Genomic DNA, 18,656 nt, shown 5'->3' with positions numbered 1-18,656 from the left:
TGTGTGTGTGTGTGTGTGTGTGTGTGTGTGTTGTGTCGAACAATAAAATCACCTAAACTTCAGTTTACCTTAAGCTCCATGCTTTTGGTTCTCCACATTGAGTGACAGAAAACATTAACTAGATTTTCAGCTGTTAGCTTGACAACATCATCAGGACAGCTAGTGTGCAGTGCCCTAAGGCAATCACCTATGGAGGAATCATAAACAAAGTTCCTGAAAAGTAACACCATATGAATACTGAGAATGACAGCCACAAAAAACATATTTGTACCATTTATTAACAACATAAGAAATTTCTGGATAACAAGAAGCATAAGGAAAAGAATCAGATTCAAGCATACATGCAACTACTCCCGCTAGAGCTCTAGGTTATCATCCCCTAGACAATCTAAGCCTCAAAAAATTGAACACGATTTCCCCAAACAAGAGGCAATTGTACAATTATGACACCAAAATCCCAAAACGTTGCCCATGGGGTGTCATGTGACTTGACAATAAGCTGCTGAAACTCTTTGAGATAAAGTACAATATTTCATTTCTCATTAATTAACAATAAGCACTCTACCAACATATGGGGTGCTTGGAACTCATAAAGTACATCATTGAAACTTGTTGGATAAAATATAATATGTTATTTCTCATTGACATCATAATTCTAATTAAAATTCTACCAAGACAAGGTTATAGTCCCAAGCATTAGAGGTCACTCTTTTGGTCATAATTTTATAATCATTTCACATGGTACCTACATATTTGGGTTGCACCCCCTTTTGAAACATTTTTTCTTTAATTATAAATTTCAAGTTAAAAAAAACATTACAATGCACACCTGAATACAGGGAGCCCCTCTTTGTCCTCACTTAATATGGTGGATATTGATTGGATTAAATTCTCATAAGGAACAATGTCATAACTCATCGCTGATCCAATGATGCGTGCAAAGTCAAAACATGCCTTCCACAAAATTTAAATTGTCAGCCACTGTAACAAGAGGACATTAGAGACCATACGAACAAACTAAATGAACCAAGATGAAAAAATTGCATTCAAGAAGCTCATTATTGAATATAACATAACCCACCATATGCAAATCAGCATCTCCATAACATAAAAGAGAGCATGCAGAACAAACAAATGATGTATTGATGAGACCTTCCACATATAGAGTTCCTTCAGTTAAGCATTTGCTAAGAAGCTTTATGATCCAAGTTGCAAACGGTTGCCACCTGTTTCTGCCCAAGAGGTTAATCAAGATGCCAGGGCCATCAATGGGTTTATTGCTTGTTGGGAGATCACAGAGACATGTTGAGTTACCCAAAATTCCAGAAAAGGACCGATGGAAACACTTTACAGGTAATCCAGTGGCTTCTGTAATTCTGGAATTTTCCAGAGAGAGGGATCCTATATACGAAATATCTGGATGAATACAAAGGTGTGTTAGTTTTCTTTTATGTTTTTAGATGCATTACGATCAGACTGCCAAATAACTGAGACATCATGGATTATAACAAACACAAATCACAAAATTCAGATCAATCAGTTAGATAAGTAAGCAGGGAAACCATAGTCATATCAATAAAAATCGTCACAAAGTTCTCCTTTTACCTTCAATGGTACACATGGCATCAATGAAAAGCATTCGATATGCATCTTGAGATCCAGTACGAAGCAAGGATAAAAGGGATCCAACAGTATCAAAAATGACTCCATGTCGAGAGCTGAAATATGATAAGATTGTTCTTAAAAATACAGCTAAAACACAGAAAGCTTTAAAATGTCTAATCAACAAATTTAACAAAACCCAATCACAAGATAAAAAAGACATTGCAAAAATTGCTTTGAACAGTGGAATATTATTAAATCACTGACCGAAACGCAGGTTCAGCAAAAAAGGGCAATATCCGACCAATCACTGGCAGAACAGCACTGGCCTTGCCATGGTAAAAAACTCCAGGAAAATTCTTTGCTGTGTGAGAAATGAGCTTTAGCACAGCTATGACTTCTCGCTCATTAGCTGCAAGAAAGTAACATCAACAACAATAACTACAACTGGCATAAAATCATTTATATATGTGTGTGTGTGTGTGTGTGTGAAATTCTACGTCATTACGGACCAAGGATGAAAAAAGCCAAAGAGGACACTAAAAATAGCTTTCATACATAAATGGTTCATTTAACGCAAAATAAGTGGAAAATAACTGCTATCAAATTCCGAAAAGAAAAAACCATCTCAACTAAAGTAGCATTGAAGACTCTAATTATGCAGAATTCCTAGCCATCAAAGAAGGAATCAACTTCTTCTTTTCTTCACCATGGGCAAGCACACAATCTCGAGGTTGAAAGTGATTCCTCTAACACCATAAATTGGGCCAAAGACCACAACTCAGTGCCACGGTGAATGAAAAACGTGTCCAATGCTATCAAAGTCTTTCTTCAAAGCCCAACAAAGATCACCTTCAAACACATCATGCGAGAAGCCAACACAGTGGCGGATGGCTTAGCTAAAGCTGGGGTCATGAGAATTTCCAGCTATAGGGTCTATTTTGAAAACCATGACAGAGAAGGCCACGCATAGCTCATCTGTTCCCCGTTTTTAATTCTTGATGATAATTACGATCCTAGGTTCTTCTTTGTAAGCCCTTTGGGCTATGATATCTTGTTTATCTCATTGAAGAGACCATTTCAGCAATAAAAATGCTTGCTTTTCAGAAAACTAAAGTAGCACATTCCTTGAAAATCCACATGAAAGATAGAACAACTACATTCTTGGCAATCTGTTTTCTCAGGAAACCGACAGATAGGAAAAGGAAAAAGAAAAGAATTGTTTTTTTTTTTGTTTTTTGTTTTGAACAACAGAATCTCAAAGAAAAGCCCACAAAGCAAAACACCAGATTTCATGAAACCCAAAACCCCAAAAGAGAGAAAAAAAAAAAGGGGGGTGTGGGTCTGGAAAGAGTAAGAAAGAGTACCAGAAGAAGAGGGAACAACGTAGGCGTGAAGAAGGTTGGGAAGAACAGCACGGAATCTGGCCTCTAAAGCATCATCGTCACTGTTGTTGTTGTTGTTGTTGATGTTGCTGTTGTTTGGAGGAGTGGAGGAAGTTGCAGCAATGCGTTCACGAAGCTCGTGAACCAAGCTCGATAGACTTTTACTGTTACTATTATTAGCCATTGCATTTCCTCTCCCTTCCTCTCTCTCTCTCTCTCTCTCTCTCTCTCTCTCTCTCTCTCTTCCTCGGTTTCTCCCTATCTATCTGTCGTTCCCTCCCAATTTCGAAACACTGGACTTGGCTTTGTAGTTTTCTTTCATCTTTTAACTTCCATCGGGCAGTGCACCGCCTTCCAGAAGTTCAATTCAATTCTTGTCTCCTTTTTTTTTTTTTCTTCTATTTATTCAAATGATTATTACAAAACTCAATTCTTAGCCCTTTGGACCCCGCTTAATGGGCCAAAAATTGGGCCTACTGGGGGCCTGAAAGCCCTCAATTGGCCTTTCTGGACGGACCACATCCAAGGCTGAAGTCCAACCTCCAATTGACTCCTTAGGCCCAGTGGCCCAACCTTATTGGTTTTATTTTATATTTTCTTTACCCTTTTTTATACACTATAAAAATTTTAATTTCTATAAAATTGAAATGTCCACTTATAAAAAAAAAAATTCCTCTTGAGAAATTATCAAAATAAAAATTAAAATGTCTATGATATATGTAAAAAGATTCGAATCATATTCTTTAAATAAAAACTTTATGTATCAACTAATAAACGAAATGCTTAAATACATATTTAATATAATTTTATAAAAATTAATTTTAAAAATAATAAAATAATTTTATGTCCATTTCTATATTTACCTTATTCAAGTAAAACAAATTTTGCTAAGAGATTATTTCAATAAAATTTCTTCTCCATATCCCCAAAAAAAAAAAACATTCGAGAACACTTTGATGTTCACCACGTTCTTCAAGAAACTCCCTTCGTTCATTAGCAATCCAGAAGCAGTTCCTGTTTAGGCAAGCACGAGACAGCGAAAGAAGCAGCATGAACATTGTCTTTCCTTGAGCAACAATACAAAAGGTTTGAATCCGAAGAGCTTCCCTTGGAATGGAAGCTTAGCTGCTGCCCCTACCGAAACATTTTGGATACCCTTATCACCCTCTTCCTGGGAATTTGCAATGGAGATATATGGTCTCTTTGTTGCTCAGTTTGAAATGTGGGGAATCGCTGATTTTGGTTTTGACGACCATTTTCATCCAACTTCAACTGCAGCAGAATAAGGGTGATGATGATCAAAGGCTGAGAACAAAACGAACAGTACAAAGAGAGAATTTGTGTTGAAAGCAGTCATTGTTTTTTGATGATGAGTTGCTTCGTTTTGGCTTTTAGGTGGGGATCATATATAGCCAAGTGCGACTGAAACAGTTGCAATCAAGTGTTAAAGGTGATTAGGTACATGGGATGGAATCCCCCAACTAAATAAACAGAACAGAAAATCATATATCCCGGTAAAGAAAAAGAAAAGAAACTTGTTGTTTCCTCAGTCAGCTGAACTTTCTGCAGCAGTCCAAGCAGAAGGAATGCGACTAGAGTTAACTGGAGGCAAGGAGCAGACATTGATGTCAATCGGCAGCAAGCGGAATGGCATGTCAAGTTCTTTGAATATGTTCACCATTTCTTCCGCCAATCGAGCTCTCCTTTCCCACCTCTCTCCAATGTCCTGGTAGTTCATCTTATGAGTCACCCAGACCGCCATTTTCAGACTGTTCAATCCCTCGATTTCCTTTAGTATAACCGTGGGAGCACAACACCAATGCTCCTTTCGGCTCTCGATATAACTGCATCAACGTTCAGGAGAGACAAATTTAGTCATTGAATAAACCAGATGTTTTCCCACGGCTGCACTGCAATAACTAGTGAAGCAAATGCTTTTCCCCTGCTTACCTCAGTATTCTCTGTTTCATGACAGCAACCTTCTCTATTGGAGTGGCTATGTGGATGCAGAAGTCAATTGAATCTCCCATATCTGGACTACGATAAAAGTTGCCGATGGGCTTTGTTGAAAGAACACTGTTGGGGAATGTGATCTTCAAGTTGTCGAATCTCAAGAAAACTGTAGTAAGAATGTTCATCTCCTCCACCACGAACTAAAGCGTGTTTAAGAAACAAGTTGATCATTACTTGGGATGAAATGAAGAGAGACAGCACAGTTCAAAGACAAGTATTGGACGTACCTGCGCACCATCAATCTCACACCTGTCCCCAACATCAAAAGGGTGGATGATGAACAAGAAGATGATAGATTCAAATATTGTCTTGCAAGTATTCCCAAAGATGAAGGCCGCAACGACGAGCTGCGAGCTAAAGAGTAGGATAATCCTGGAGGAGGCGATTTCCAGAAGGACAAGCCAGATGACCGCTATGATGATGAACGCTATGACGTTTACCATATGATGAAGATTGTTCACAGCCGTCTTTGTATCATTCAGCGTCAAGGCAAGAGCTCTTCGCTCTCTGTAGACATTCACCTGAAACAATAGGAGAACAACGTAGAATTGATTTTTATTTTTATTTTTTTCATATGAAGAATCATTTCTGGTTCGGTTCTTACCACCCAATTCTTCAAGGATGATTTGCTGATTCTCCTCTTCTCATAAGCACCTTCAAAGATATTCATTGTCCTCAAAGCCTCATCTTCTCGCATAAATCGCATCAAATCCTCCAAGTAGATATACCTATCAGCCAAATCAATTGGAACCCATTAAATGCTCTTATCTCATCAATGTAATGGAGCCCGGAGTTTTCACAAAATATAATGAAGAAACACCAATTGAATAGCAAAAAGACTACTGCACAGTGCGCTGGTGCATGCATGTTAGATCCTGGTTTGAGCCAAGTCCCGATAAATACTCACTTTGAACCACGCCGGGCCACATTCTGGAAAATTTTCCTTGCAGCAGCTGTTGCTTCATATTCACTTTTGATCTGTTTCACCGGATCACTCTCATTAGGCTGATCCAATATCTGCTCATCCAATGTGGACAATGTCCCATGCCGGACCATCATCATCAACCTCTTCATATTCCAAGCCGAAATATTCTTGTGGTTGAGCCTGTGCAAGTGTTCTATTCCAATCCCATTATCCCCCTTCTTCGAAGCTGTCAGAGAAAGTTTTCGGGTTTTCAATCTGGTAATTGTTTTTTGTAGCTTTCCACTCCTTGGTGGTGGAAAGGCATCTGCCTGAAGGTCTGGAGGCACGGTAGCCCCAGCATTCTGCAATCTACGGATCTCAGCTACAGTCCTTTCATCTTCTTCTTCAACCGTGTGGATTTTATTTAATGGAGGACCAGAGAGTGTTTCAATCACATATTGATTGAATAAGGTATCTTGAATCCTATCAAAATAAGTACTAACATGGAAAGATGAAGCCATCACTTTCACTATTAATGTCTTAATCAACCACAATAATGTACTAATCAAAAAACATACTAAAATTTTGTTAACATATTTGAGCAGTTTACTTTTACTTGCCCTGCCAACTTTCTTGTCAAACAAGAAATGCCAAGCCACAAGCACTAGCCCTAACCACAAGCAATTTTGCACTGGTTTTCTTACCCCGTAAACAAAATACAAAAGCCTTTTCCTCAAAAGAAAATTCATCTCAATAAAAAACACAATCAGCCTAATCCCCCATCCAGACACCAACCGACCACATATCAAAACCAACACCAATACTAACCATTTCCACAACTTAAGCTCCCACACATACAGTCTCTTCAGAGAAGGAATCAATAAACTACAAAGAAACGCAGCAACAATTAAAATCAGACTCAGCCATTGAAGCAAAGTCAATGCATTCAGATTAGCTCTTCTAAACTCCTCAGGCACATCTTCATCTGCAAACGGGTCCTCTTCCTCGTCAATATCCAAACTCTTCCCCAACAATCCAGACCTAATCGGACCCGATTTTCCTAACAGGTCAGACATCATCTGCACCTCCTCTTGTGGCCTGTCTATAAGCCTTGACTTAGTACTCCTCAATCTTGATAGCAAACCTGACCTTCTTTGAAGGGATATACCAGTACTTTCGTTGAAATCATCATCGCTGCGTTCATTTCTTCCTTCTTGTTGTTGTGTTTGATACCTCATGGGGTCATTCCCGTTAACTGGAAAACCTGAAACTCCTGTTTCGAAAGAAACCCGTCTCGAGTCTCTAGACGTAACCGACTGGTCCTGTTTAAGGCCATCCATATCTAAGTCCATGTCCAATGCAATCTCGTTGCTGTTGTTTCGTTTGTTCAAAAGCTGACCACTCGTCTTAGAAGGTGATTCCTCAGCCGCTTGCCATCGTTGCTTGTAACCAAAGCTGTCATTACCATCGTTTCCCTCTTTGTTATCATTCCAAAACTCATAGCTAGATTGCCTAAAAGTTTTGTTCTTGTTGTCGGGGTCCGAATCTTTCCCTGTTCCGGATTCTGCAGCTTCCACCATGAGAGGGAATATTCTGGGATCAGTAGGATCACCACCCATGATGCGTGGCTCTTGATCGTGATCGAAGAGAATAGGAAGCTCTTCGTGGCCAGGATCGTTGCTGCCTGTACCGCTTAATTTTAAGTTCTTGAAGGAGCCTGTGGATTTGAAGGATTTGAATCTCCATGTCGACATTGATATTTCATGAGGGCATATGGCGGAAAACTTGGGATTTTGACGAGGAACGTACGTACAGCGTTCGGCTGTTAAGAAATATTATTGGTTTGCTTGACTTGTACTTGGGTTTATTCGAAAATTGGATATTCGTCCATTGAAACATTGGAGACTTGCGGAGAGAGAGAGAGAAAGAGAGTCATTGTGGAGAAGAGTGAAAGGTGGCGTTGAAGACGAAAGCGAGAGAAATAGGAAACTTGAACGCTCTAGGATTTCTGTGGAATTATTTCGGCTTTGTACCATCTTAATAGCAAAAGGGCATTGGCGTCATTTAATAACTTTAATGAACAACGACATGCATTGGCTCCTGCTTCCTTGGCTAATTGAATCGCACTCGTCCTCTCTTATAGTTGTAATAAATTCATACGTTTAAACTCTTTAAAATACTATATATTAATTAGTAATATATTTTTTCAGTTCATTGAAAATATCAAACTAAAACTTTTCCGAATATTAATTTACGTCCGTGATTACTGTCATTATTGCTTGATTTCTTGTTCAAAAAATAAAAATCAATTTTTTTTAATAATAAACATGCTAGACAATTACATGCATGTTGACGCATTCACATGCAATCCAGAATCCTATGGGGAATTTGCATCTATAGAACAAATGGAGTCTAATTCTTATACAATGATTTCCCGCTGCGTTCACACCTCCAAAACATGACCAATTGTTATAAATAAAGACCAAGAAAATATTGACATTACTATCTGTGATCTCATAAGGCCGCAGGGTAAATATCAAGTTACAAAGCTCATCCATATACCACCATCCCCTTGTTACAGATTGACAAATCAAAGCAAAAAAGGGAATGGCTGGTTAAAGAATGGACATAGACCATAAATGATGAGAGAAAAAGGGAAATCAAAAAAGAAAAAAAAATTAACAAACCCGATCGGTACTTGATCAATGGAAGAAAATACTGTACAGTGCTGATGAAAATGGCTGGGAATGGCGCCCCAGATAGTTAAAGCCTATGCTCAGGTTATAAACATCACTGTATAACATGTCTACCTTAATGGTGGCCTCTTCTAAGGACAGACAAAAATCCTCCCGAAGATTTCTCTTTACGCCGATCCTCACCTTCATCTCCTACCTGTTTTACATACTAATTGAGTGTTAAAATTTGATATAGACATTCATATTTCACTATTTGAATTCACAAATTCAGAAAACGGAAGAGAAAAGAGAGTGCATGAACTGTTTTGAAATGCAGGTCATCAAAATGGGACCATTGATCTAAAGACTTGAGGCAACCATATTAAGGGCTATACATATATATGTACAAAAAGGTAAAAAGGGAGAGCAAACAACCATTTATATGTTGAGTCATTGAAAGTATGTGAACAAATCATACACAAGAAAACAAGGTGTGTACAAAGAATGAAAACAAACCTCCTTGGCAATCTGCCGCAAAATCTCTAGAATTTCAGAAAAATCAGGTCTTAGTGTTGGATCCTGTTGCCAGCATCTCTCAAGCAGTTCAGTGAGCTTTGGATTAATGTTCTTCGGAATTGTTGGACGTAGCCCCTAGAATCAATGTCAATGAAAAAGTGACTACTTGTATGTGGTAATAATATTGTTCTAAGCACACTATAAAAACAATCCTTCAGTGGCTTTTTCATTATCATGATCTTTTTCCTTGCTTTCTTTTAGGCTAGTAGGGAGGGGAAAAAGGTTGTTCTAAAGGTTGGGAAGATTGCCCCAACCTTACAGCATTTTACATATTACCAAGATTAAATTAAGATAAGCAGCTGACGTACCTTTTGAACCACTCCAACAGCTGCTTGTAATGGGGTTAAGTATTCATATGGCAGCTGACAATGCAAACAAAAGCAAGGTAACAATGGGAATCAACCAACCAAAACAAACCAACACACGAATTTATACATGCACTCCCTAAACATATCAAAGGAAAGATAATGACCGAAAAATACCTTTCCGGTTAACAACTCCCATAACACAATTCCAAAACTGAAAACGTCAGCCTTGTGATCATATGGCTTGTGTTCAATAACCTTCGATGCAAAAGAACTGTTGTAAGAAAATGATAAGACGAACAACCAATTATACGAGGAAACTGATCAAGCTACAAACCTCTTTCCCTTAAAGTCATAGTAAAGGTAACAAAGAGGCAAGTAAACCAATTCCTGAATGTTACTCTAGACAATTATTTTTTTCCTTCTCCAAATGTCTCATATCTTGCAGAACAATTAAAGCACTCTATCCTATCAACAAAAAAATATTTTATTAGATTTAACTTTAGTCAAAAGGTCAATATAGAACGTGACTTTTATTATGATTCCATCAAGGATTTCACTTCTATAATTTAATTTTTAAAGGATATTCACTGATTGAATACGCTAGCTTATTATTCCCAACCACATTTCCAGAAAATGACAAAGCATCTGTTGCCTATCATCCATTGTTGTCATTTTGTTTTCTTTATGATTGATGAGACACCAAAAGGCAAGTTAGGAATATTCATGGAACAGTTTCTAACAGCTTTTGCATTAAGAGCACACCTCAGGAGCCATCCATCTATATGTTCCAGTTTCAGCCGTCATAACCCCAGATTGAGCTTTCACTCTAGCAACCCCAAAATCAGCAACCTTAACCACCTGTAATGCAAACCATGTAATAGCATTTTTATCAAGACAGTAAATATATGATGAAGCATTAAATTGACTTTGATAACAAAGAATTATAGTATTACACAGCATGACCATGGTTTTTAGGAGAAAAACATGTTCTCAAGCAAGACTTGAAAGGACTAAGGACAAGCTTTAGTCAGTTGAAAGTAAAAACTAAGCAACTCTAAGCATCTTACTTCATTTTCATCCATTAAAAGATTGGCAGCCTTCAAATCCCTGTGGATTATATTATTTTGGTGCAAGTAGTTCATTCCTTTGGAAACATCTATTGCAACTTTAAGCAAGGTTGGAAGCTTGAAAACACCCTTCTGTTTATGAAGGTAGTCATACACGCTACCACCAGACATAAATTCTGAGAAAGGAAAAGAAAAAACAAGACAGAGAGAAAGAAAACTAATATTAAAAATTTTCTTTCATTTAGAAAGAATAACCGAGAGAGAGAGAGAGAGAGAGAGAGAGAGAATAATACTTAAATATCACTTCCATCAAGTCAGTCAAGACAACTAAAGAATCAGCAGACTACCTGTTACAATACACAAGCTTGGAGGCTTGGTACATGCACCAATAAACTGTACAACATTCTTATGCCGAACTTTCCTGCAAATTTGAAACAAATTGTTGATTAAAGGAACATATTATTCCTAGACTAAAGCTGTCATAAAAAAGAAGCATTCAATTTTGATAAAAAAATTAAAAATCAGTGCATTTCGTGATGAAAGAAAAGGGTAAAAGTTTAAACACTAATCAAGGAAGTCAAGATCCAAAGTAACTACTTCCTAAATGTACATGTATGCTACTGGTATTATTTCTATAAAAACACATAGAAATACACAAAATCTAGAAACATAAACACAGCAATTAGAGAAGCTAGATATTATCAACTGATCATCAATCTAACTGACCTATAGAGGATAAGTTTAAAAAAACCTCCACCTAACACTTGGTTTTTTTTTTTTTTTGGACCGGGGGGGGGGGGGGGGGTGCGGGTTGGTTGGGGGGGGGGGACCACAAGTTCTAATCCGCACACCAGAATATTTCTTCACAAACCTCATGATAAAGACTTCCTGGGCAAACTCTTTCTGCATATCAGTATTTATACGCTCTGGCTTGAGGATCTTAATAGCCACTTCCTGGGTACAATAAGTACCTTTATACCTAAAAGAGGTTAAAAGGACAATTATATTATAGCTCAAAAAAAAGAAAGAGAGATCAATCAGAAAGTAATTGATGCACTTACAAATCCCCATATGACCCAGATGCAACTTTGTTCTCGAATTTCAAGTGTGTAGGATCAATTTCCCAAACATCAGTCCCATCATTAGGAATTGCCACATAGTGCTGATCACCATTGCTCCCCATTTCCTCATAGTCCCTTGTAGGAGAAAAGGAATGCTGCTTGAGCCAAGATTGCTTCTGCATAAAATTGTAATTGAAACTAAAGTCTGATTCAGTTGCTCATAATATAAGCACAAACTTTTAGTTAATAAATTCTACCTCTCATATTGAAAATTTCCATATCTCTAAACATTAAGCATTTCAGCATATTACAACTCAGCTAGAATTGAACCAATCACTTAACAATTGAAATCAGAAAGAAGAAAGCATGGAACGCATCCAAGGCATTTATGCAGATCAGAAGACACATATTAACAAATTAGGATTTGAAGCCCATTAATCCTACACCCTGGCAAAGGGAGGGGGTAGGCACAAAGCTCAAGAAGGGCTTAGCTTCATAGTGTGAGGCTTGTAGTATGAGTAATTTTCTGTCACCAAGCCATTATTAAACTAGTTAAAACTTTGTTTACCACTGGCTTCACAAATTAATTGACCATATACTACACATAAGCATCCAGTGAAGAAAGCAAGGGTCTAATGATGAATAAAAATTAACACTATATCATGATAACATAAAATAATTTGAAATATTTCAGGTAACAGAAGGCCCATTTTAAAGCTGATCAAAATTTGGTAAGTATTATCATGCAGTGCTCCACTTGAAAAGCTGGAGATGGCTGACAAAGGCAACAACGCAAAAAACTTATTAAATTAGACTCCCATTAAACCAGTCCTTTTAACATTATAGGTAAAGATAAAAACAATAAGCACACTCAGTGCAAGTGAATTTAAGCTTTGCTGAAAGGACACACGACAACATTCCATATTAATCACAAAAGTAAAAGAAATCTTTTGCAGATATCCAAGAAAACATTCAAAAGTCTCATAAGTAATTTGAAAGCACCTAAACCTGCAGTATGGAATTACCTCAATTTTTAACACTTCCTTCTCCAAAGCAACTTTAAGCTGCTCTGTTTCCTGACAATTTCACATCACAAGTCTGTCAAGCAAGTTCTAGAAAAATTATAATCTTCTAATAGACCAAGGCTTAAACAAACCATTTAAGTACAGTAAAACCTCTACAAATTAGTATCCTTGGGGCCATGAAAATTTATTAATTAATCGAGATATTATTTAATAGTTAAATTAATAATTTATTAATTTATGCATTAATTAATAAAAAATTAATTTATCAAGATATTCTTTATTTTTTTTCCAAAACATTGAACTTAATATATGTATTGTGTATTGTGTATTGTGATTATACAAATATTACCTAATTACCGAATTTTGATATATCGTTATTCTATGTATACTTATTTAATATACTTGATGAACATTAAGTGAAGCAAAAACATCTACAAAAAGAACAAATAATATCACAAACGGTAAAACTAAACACAATGGCTTCTCATGTCAAAGGTATAAAGAAATCAACAATAACAGATGAAATGTATAAAGTATTGTGTGAGCACAACATAGAAAACCCAAATTGCACCCAAAAGCATTTGCAACAGTGGGTGTCAAAAAGTTTAACTTGCAAGTGAGTCGAGCAACAATATCAAATACGATCAAGAGGTCATCAAAGTATTTATCAGCCAACATTGAAAAAGGTAACACCAAACAGTACAAAACTGCAAAATTCTCTGAGCTAGATAAGGTTCTCAATGAGTGATTTGCTTAATACCAAAAAAGGTTAAGATGAAGTCTAAAGAAACATCAAGTTCAAGAAAAATAAGTAACATTGGAGTCATATTTTACAAAGGCATTCTAATTGAATTATGTATATATATAATTTTAATGAATAATGAGATTATTAATTTATATATCAAGTGGGACCTATAGTTTTTTTTTAAATGTATTATCTTATAAATTTAGAAAATTATTAATTTATCACATCGGTCCTAACTCGGGACCAGTCAAAAATATTATTTAATAGAGGTTATTAATTTATCGAATATTAATTTATAAAAGTTTTACTGTACAGCAATAAGCACTCATCTAGTTGTCTAAAATGGAATTTTTAATATGACTCTCAAGAAAACAAAAATAATTACCATCTAAATTAACAAATGATAGAATCCATAAGTTGAGAAACAAATAGCATATATAAAATTTTGGAGCAATAATAAGAGCAGTTATTCTGACAGCTAAACATAAAATATTGAAAAAACCAACCATGAGAGATTTTATTTTAGTTAAATGGTCATTGTATAAAACAATTACGTCTATAGCTATAGAAGTAAGATATTAAAATGAAAAGTACCTCATATGGCCAACCTTCAACAACAAAAACATCTAATGAGTAACCATCTACTGTAGAAAATGCATGTGCTTCCTGGATGTTCAGCCCAATCTCAGCAAGCAATGCGGTCAACTGCAAGTAATGCACAGGCATGACCCAATAGAATGAGGAGCAATATTGAATGGTCAAATATTTAAAAATTATGTCCATTTCACATGTAAGCTCACTGACTCTCTAGTGGAGTAATTCAAGCATGGGTAACAACAAAATGATAGTTGTTTTGACATGAAAAATAACCAGAGAACAATATTAGATGCCAATTGCTTGAACCAAGAGCTCAGATGGAACCTAAGATGAATTTTTTATCATTAATTTTATTCCAATATAATCTAAGAGTGTAACCATCTCGAGTTCACAAAGCACTAACTTAAAAATAACAGGATGATAGAATAAATTTACACTTCTAGTTCAACAAACAAACCTATCATATACCTTACTGAGAAGTTTTGGTTTGTCTTCTGTTGAAAATGTAATTTCGTGCATGGGCCTGCATCAGCACCAATTAAGAAAAGAATGTAAATTTCACCATCCAAATGAATAAGATAGTATCTACAAAGTTTCAACAAAATGACACAAGTATCAGGAGATGAACAATAAGGCAGACGGACAAAAGGTGAACATGAAAATAGATGTCATCACACACAGGCACACCTAAAACTGAAATCAACAAAAGATAGCAGGTGAGGAAGAATGGCTCTGAGGTAACAAAAGTATCAGGAGATGAACAATAAGGGAGACAGACAACAGGTGAACATGAAAATAGATGTCATCACACACAGGCACACCTAAAACTAAAATCAACAAAAGATAGCAGGTGAGAAAGCATGGCTCTGAGGTAAGAAAAGTTGGACTTTTACAAGAGCTTATCAATTAATGCACTCCTAAATATTTGAAAGAACCAATATAAGAATATTCCAAAACAATAAGTTGATCAAGTCCAAAAACCAAGCTACCACTAACTTTTTTAGAATCTTAGTAGAAACAATCAGCCCTTGCCTAAGGACATTTCAAGGCATAAATAAATACCGGGAAAATTTTGAATTGGCATGTACAGAATTATCTCCATCTTGATCTTGAGATTTATTTGCTTCCAGTGCAAGGGCTTCGAGATTTGGCGATGAGCCGAAGGCAGGTGGTGGATGTATGCTGACAATTGAAAAGCCAGCTAGAATTCTCAGCATCATTAACAACACCACTCAAGGTGCAAAATGAACAACAAAAATATTGAAAGAAAAAATAAGAGGTATATAGAAGTCTTAAAGACAAATTCTGCACCAGACAAGTGATATCTGCTTTAAGAAATTAACGCATGTACATTATAGATGACAAAATTTTTTGACAAGCAAACCTTTGTCTGCTAGAGTGTTTTGGAGAACTTTGAGCTGATTCCTCACACAGGGGGTTTGAAAGAGTAGAATAATCTAAACTCCCATCAGAAATAGATTGGACCTACACATGCAGGTAACCAACATTAAACAGTTGAAAACAAATCAAGACCTGGGAGCTAAGTATAGCATTGAAATCACATCAATTCAAATTTATAACTTGAATATTTAGAAGAAATCCTCAAGATGCTCACATGAATCTGTTCAGTGATGGGTACAAAAGAAACATCAAATAGAAAAAACAGACATTAAATTTATCCATTGAAGAGTGAGAGAGACAAATGCATCTAAAAAATAACATTGAACTGCATAAGAAATTACAAGGTTAGGGTTTAGAAAGTGAGGAAAAGGAATGACAAAAGGAGTCTGAAAATCATTGAAATAAAACTGCTAATATGTCAATTATGCACATTACATACCGAATAGAACCATTTCACAATCAATTAGCTTCACAACCTCTTTAATAGTTTATGGCGAAATAAGGAAGCATGCAGGAAAGGATGATAGTAGTAGCAACTGCAATCCTCAACTTAATAATTGATGTGTTTATTGACAAGTATAATTTAATGCTATAGATTTATTTTTAGAAGGTTCTAAGAGGATAATTTACAATTGGGATAAATTGTCAAACTGCATCTACAATGCCAATATGCAATTGAACACATTATTATTTCGAAGAACATTCTATATTTCATAAAAACCTCTCTATCTTTCCACTATTACCCTGGAAAGAGACAGCATGAAAATTTACCTACCTGAAGTGAAGATGAAATATACAGGCACAAACCTAAAAATAAATGTCAGCTTCAGCCAACTAAATAGGAGACAAAGTCAAGATTGAATGGACTAGGTCTTTTGAAAGTGACAACTACAGGCAACACCAACCTTGTACTAGCCTACCAAGATTCAGTCAGCTTCGAAGTCTAAAACCAAAAACCTGACACTTATTAATGGAAAATAATGCATGCATTTTCGCAAACATTCTCAAAACGTCAAAGATAAAGCAATCTCACCAACTGAATGTAGTGGCTTGATTACAAAATGTAAAGAACAACTTTGATTTTGTAGCCTACCGTAGAACTGGATCTCAAAAATTGTGAAATATTTTCAGCTTCCAAATTTTTTAGAGATATGACCCTTATACACATAATGAATTGTATACAATGAATGTTTCTAATAATCTAAAAAAGTTAGGTAGTGGGATGTGGGACCTGACAACTTTCAATTTCCAAAACCTGATCAGGTAAGGTGCACCACATCAGTCATAACATGACTCATGACATTAACCACACACCGATATATCATTCTAAGAATGACAAAGAGATTAATGTTTAGAACTAACTAGCAATACCTTTACTTTCACCTTTACCAAAAATGTAGAGCTAATTAATTAAAAGCTTCGTAATGCTTTGTTATGAAATGTAACAGAAAAAAGTAAGTCACTACCTGCACAAGACGAACTTCCATTGCTGGTCTGTTAGCAGGATCATGAGCCAAATGCAGTAACCTCTTGTGCATAAGAACATCTTCTGCTCTTTCCACATTCACATCTAATGCATATCTGCAACGTATAAACTCACGCTTAATAAAAACAACAATTTATTAATTCAACAAGAATCAGAATATTGAATTTTTCAAGAAGATATAATAATAAAAGAAAAAAGAAACTATGAAATCTGCTTCTCTCTACTTGTTTCTGATCTCATCGGCAGCAAGCCAAACACCAAAAAGCAATAAAGAAATAAAAAAAAAAAGTTATAATATGATATTAATCCACTAATCAAAACAAACAAAAAATTCCTTAGGCAAGTTAAAATGCATATTAAACGCTACTGATTTACCATAACATTAAGCAAACAGTTCGTTAATGGAAACTCAAACGCTAATCTTCGAAGCACAGAATCCAAACAGGAAAAGAGAGCAAAAAAAAACTCCGTCCCTGAGATTCAGTATTTTGATAAAAAAAACCTTCATAATCACACAACAAATTACAACAGATATAGATGTAAGATAAAAATAAATGAAAATGTTATACATGCAGTCAATTCTGAAGAAAAAAAATTATAAAAGATATACCGAGTAGGGAGACGATGGAAGTGAGTCCAAAGTTCGTCGTCGAAGCCAGGCCGATTAGCCTCTTCTTTGTCGGATTCTCGAAGCCGCCGGAGCACATCATTGTAAACCTTGAGCTTTTGCCGCTGTTGCCGGCTCTGCACCGGCGACGACGTGTCACTCGCTTTGCTCCCGCAACTCTCGTTATCCTCCATCACCATTGAAAAAGAAACATACAAAAAAGGAAAAAGCGACAGAAAACCAAAAGCAAAGAAAGGCGCAAAGTAAAAGGGAAATCAAAGGGCAAGAAAAAGGCGTGATGATCTTTAGCTTTTCGTTTACGTTGAGTTTATATGGAGACGCAGATTTAAGAAAGAAGCTAATCCTTTTTCCAAAATTAAAAATAAAATAAATAAATAAATTCTTTTTTTTATTTTGGTTCCGCGGAATGTTTAACGGTGCAGTGCGCACCACTCAATCACTGCACTGAGGGATTATGCCAAAATGCTTTTATTGTGCTTTCCATTTTCTCATAAAAAAAATAAAACTAAATGGATTAGATGAACAAGCTCGACCCTTGATTTTACTAATTAAGTGGACTTTTTTGGGGGATTTAGGGGTAGGTCAGATCTAGGATCAAGCCGAGTGAGGCGTAAAGGGTGAAGCCACATCAGACATGATGAGGCAGCGCCCCATCATAAATTTGTGTATCGAAATATATTAATTAAGGCAAGATTACAGCACTAATTGAATATTTGTTGCTACTACCCTAATGAATGAAATGACGATATCTTTTAATTAAATAATAAATCCCTATGAATCAGTGATGCCAAAACCAGGCCACCACCCTCCTCTCTGCCCAGTGAGTTTTGGCTGTTCCTCTCACAGTCCACTCGTAACAAAAGAAACTCCCAATTGGCATATTCTGTGTGCCCCCACTGATTTTGGATAAGCTCTTCATTCAGAATGACGATTGTACCCCCACCCCCTCCTCCTAAAGATTACACTTAACCTCATTTTAGGTCAACAATCCAAAGGATTCCAAGGGAGAGGATAAAGTTGGCAAAAAAGAGGATTAATTTATGCCTTCCTCAGTGCTTGGAGCAGTGGTCAATTGGTAGGGTCGCATTTTGATTTTTTGATAGGATTTGGATCTTGATTAAACAGTGCAAAGTATCAAATACTCCTATTGTAGAGTTCGGTGAGTATTACACTGATTAAATCA

The 18,656-nt window shown here is 36.2% G+C and overlaps 3 protein-coding genes across 6 annotated transcripts in view; all 3 read right to left on the bottom strand.

Annotated features, from left to right (window-relative positions):
* LOC18607481 (serine/threonine-protein kinase ATR) overlaps positions 1-3,201 on the bottom strand; it is a 13,569-nt gene extending 10,368 nt beyond the window's left edge. For both annotated transcript variants that reach the window (XM_007041666.2, XM_018115977.1), the window contains exons 1-6: positions 2,970-3,201; positions 1,870-2,014; positions 1,606-1,718; positions 1,082-1,416; positions 830-954; positions 69-213 (exon numbers count right to left, since the gene is read on the bottom strand). In XM_007041666.2, the coding sequence (XP_007041728.2) occupies positions 69-213; positions 830-954; positions 1,082-1,416; positions 1,606-1,718; positions 1,870-2,014; positions 2,970-3,171 (1,065 nt within the window). In that variant the 5' untranslated portion in view covers positions 3,172-3,201. The remainder of the gene's footprint in view (positions 1-68; positions 214-829; positions 955-1,081; positions 1,417-1,605; positions 1,719-1,869; positions 2,015-2,969) is intronic.
* LOC18607480 (mechanosensitive ion channel protein 8) lies at positions 3,873-7,664 on the bottom strand. The gene is made up of 5 exons (XM_018114800.1): positions 5,908-7,664; positions 5,605-5,728; positions 5,228-5,521; positions 4,938-5,140; positions 3,873-4,831 (listed from the first exon to the last, which is right to left on the bottom strand). The coding sequence occupies exons 1-5, from the start codon at positions 7,656-7,658 to the stop codon at positions 4,534-4,536; spliced, it is 2,670 nt and encodes an 889-aa protein (XP_017970289.1). The 5' UTR covers positions 7,659-7,664; the 3' UTR covers positions 3,873-4,533.
* On the bottom strand, positions 8,341-18,178 carry LOC18607478 (serine/threonine-protein kinase STY46). 3 transcript variants are annotated; one of them, XM_018116205.1, is made up of 16 exons: positions 17,456-18,167; positions 16,826-16,940; positions 15,343-15,443; positions 15,021-15,140; positions 14,427-14,481; positions 13,956-14,066; positions 12,617-12,667; positions 11,592-11,767; positions 11,402-11,509; positions 10,878-10,951; positions 10,531-10,706; positions 10,226-10,321; positions 9,638-9,718; positions 9,464-9,517; positions 9,096-9,230; positions 8,341-8,796 (listed from the first exon to the last, which is right to left on the bottom strand). In XM_018116205.1, the coding sequence occupies exons 1-16, from the start codon at positions 17,650-17,652 to the stop codon at positions 8,716-8,718; spliced, it is 1,731 nt and encodes a 576-aa protein (XP_017971694.1). In that variant the 5' UTR covers positions 17,653-18,167; the 3' UTR covers positions 8,341-8,715. The 3 variants fall into 3 exon arrangements, 2 of the variants coding, with proteins under 2 accessions (XP_017971694.1, XP_017971695.1); XR_001926782.1 differs by having other exon boundaries at positions 8,664-8,796; positions 9,638-9,734; positions 17,456-18,178; XM_018116206.1 differs by lacking the exon at positions 11,402-11,509 and having other exon boundaries at positions 17,456-18,168.

Source organism: Theobroma cacao, chromosome 2, assembly GCF_000208745.1.
Source record: "Theobroma cacao cultivar B97-61/B2 chromosome 2, Criollo_cocoa_genome_V2, whole genome shotgun sequence".
Classification (NCBI taxonomy): Eukaryota; Viridiplantae; Streptophyta; class Magnoliopsida; order Malvales; family Malvaceae; genus Theobroma; species Theobroma cacao.
The sequence above is the reverse complement of the archived record's forward strand: the minus strand, read 5'-3'. Positions and strand labels throughout refer to the sequence as shown.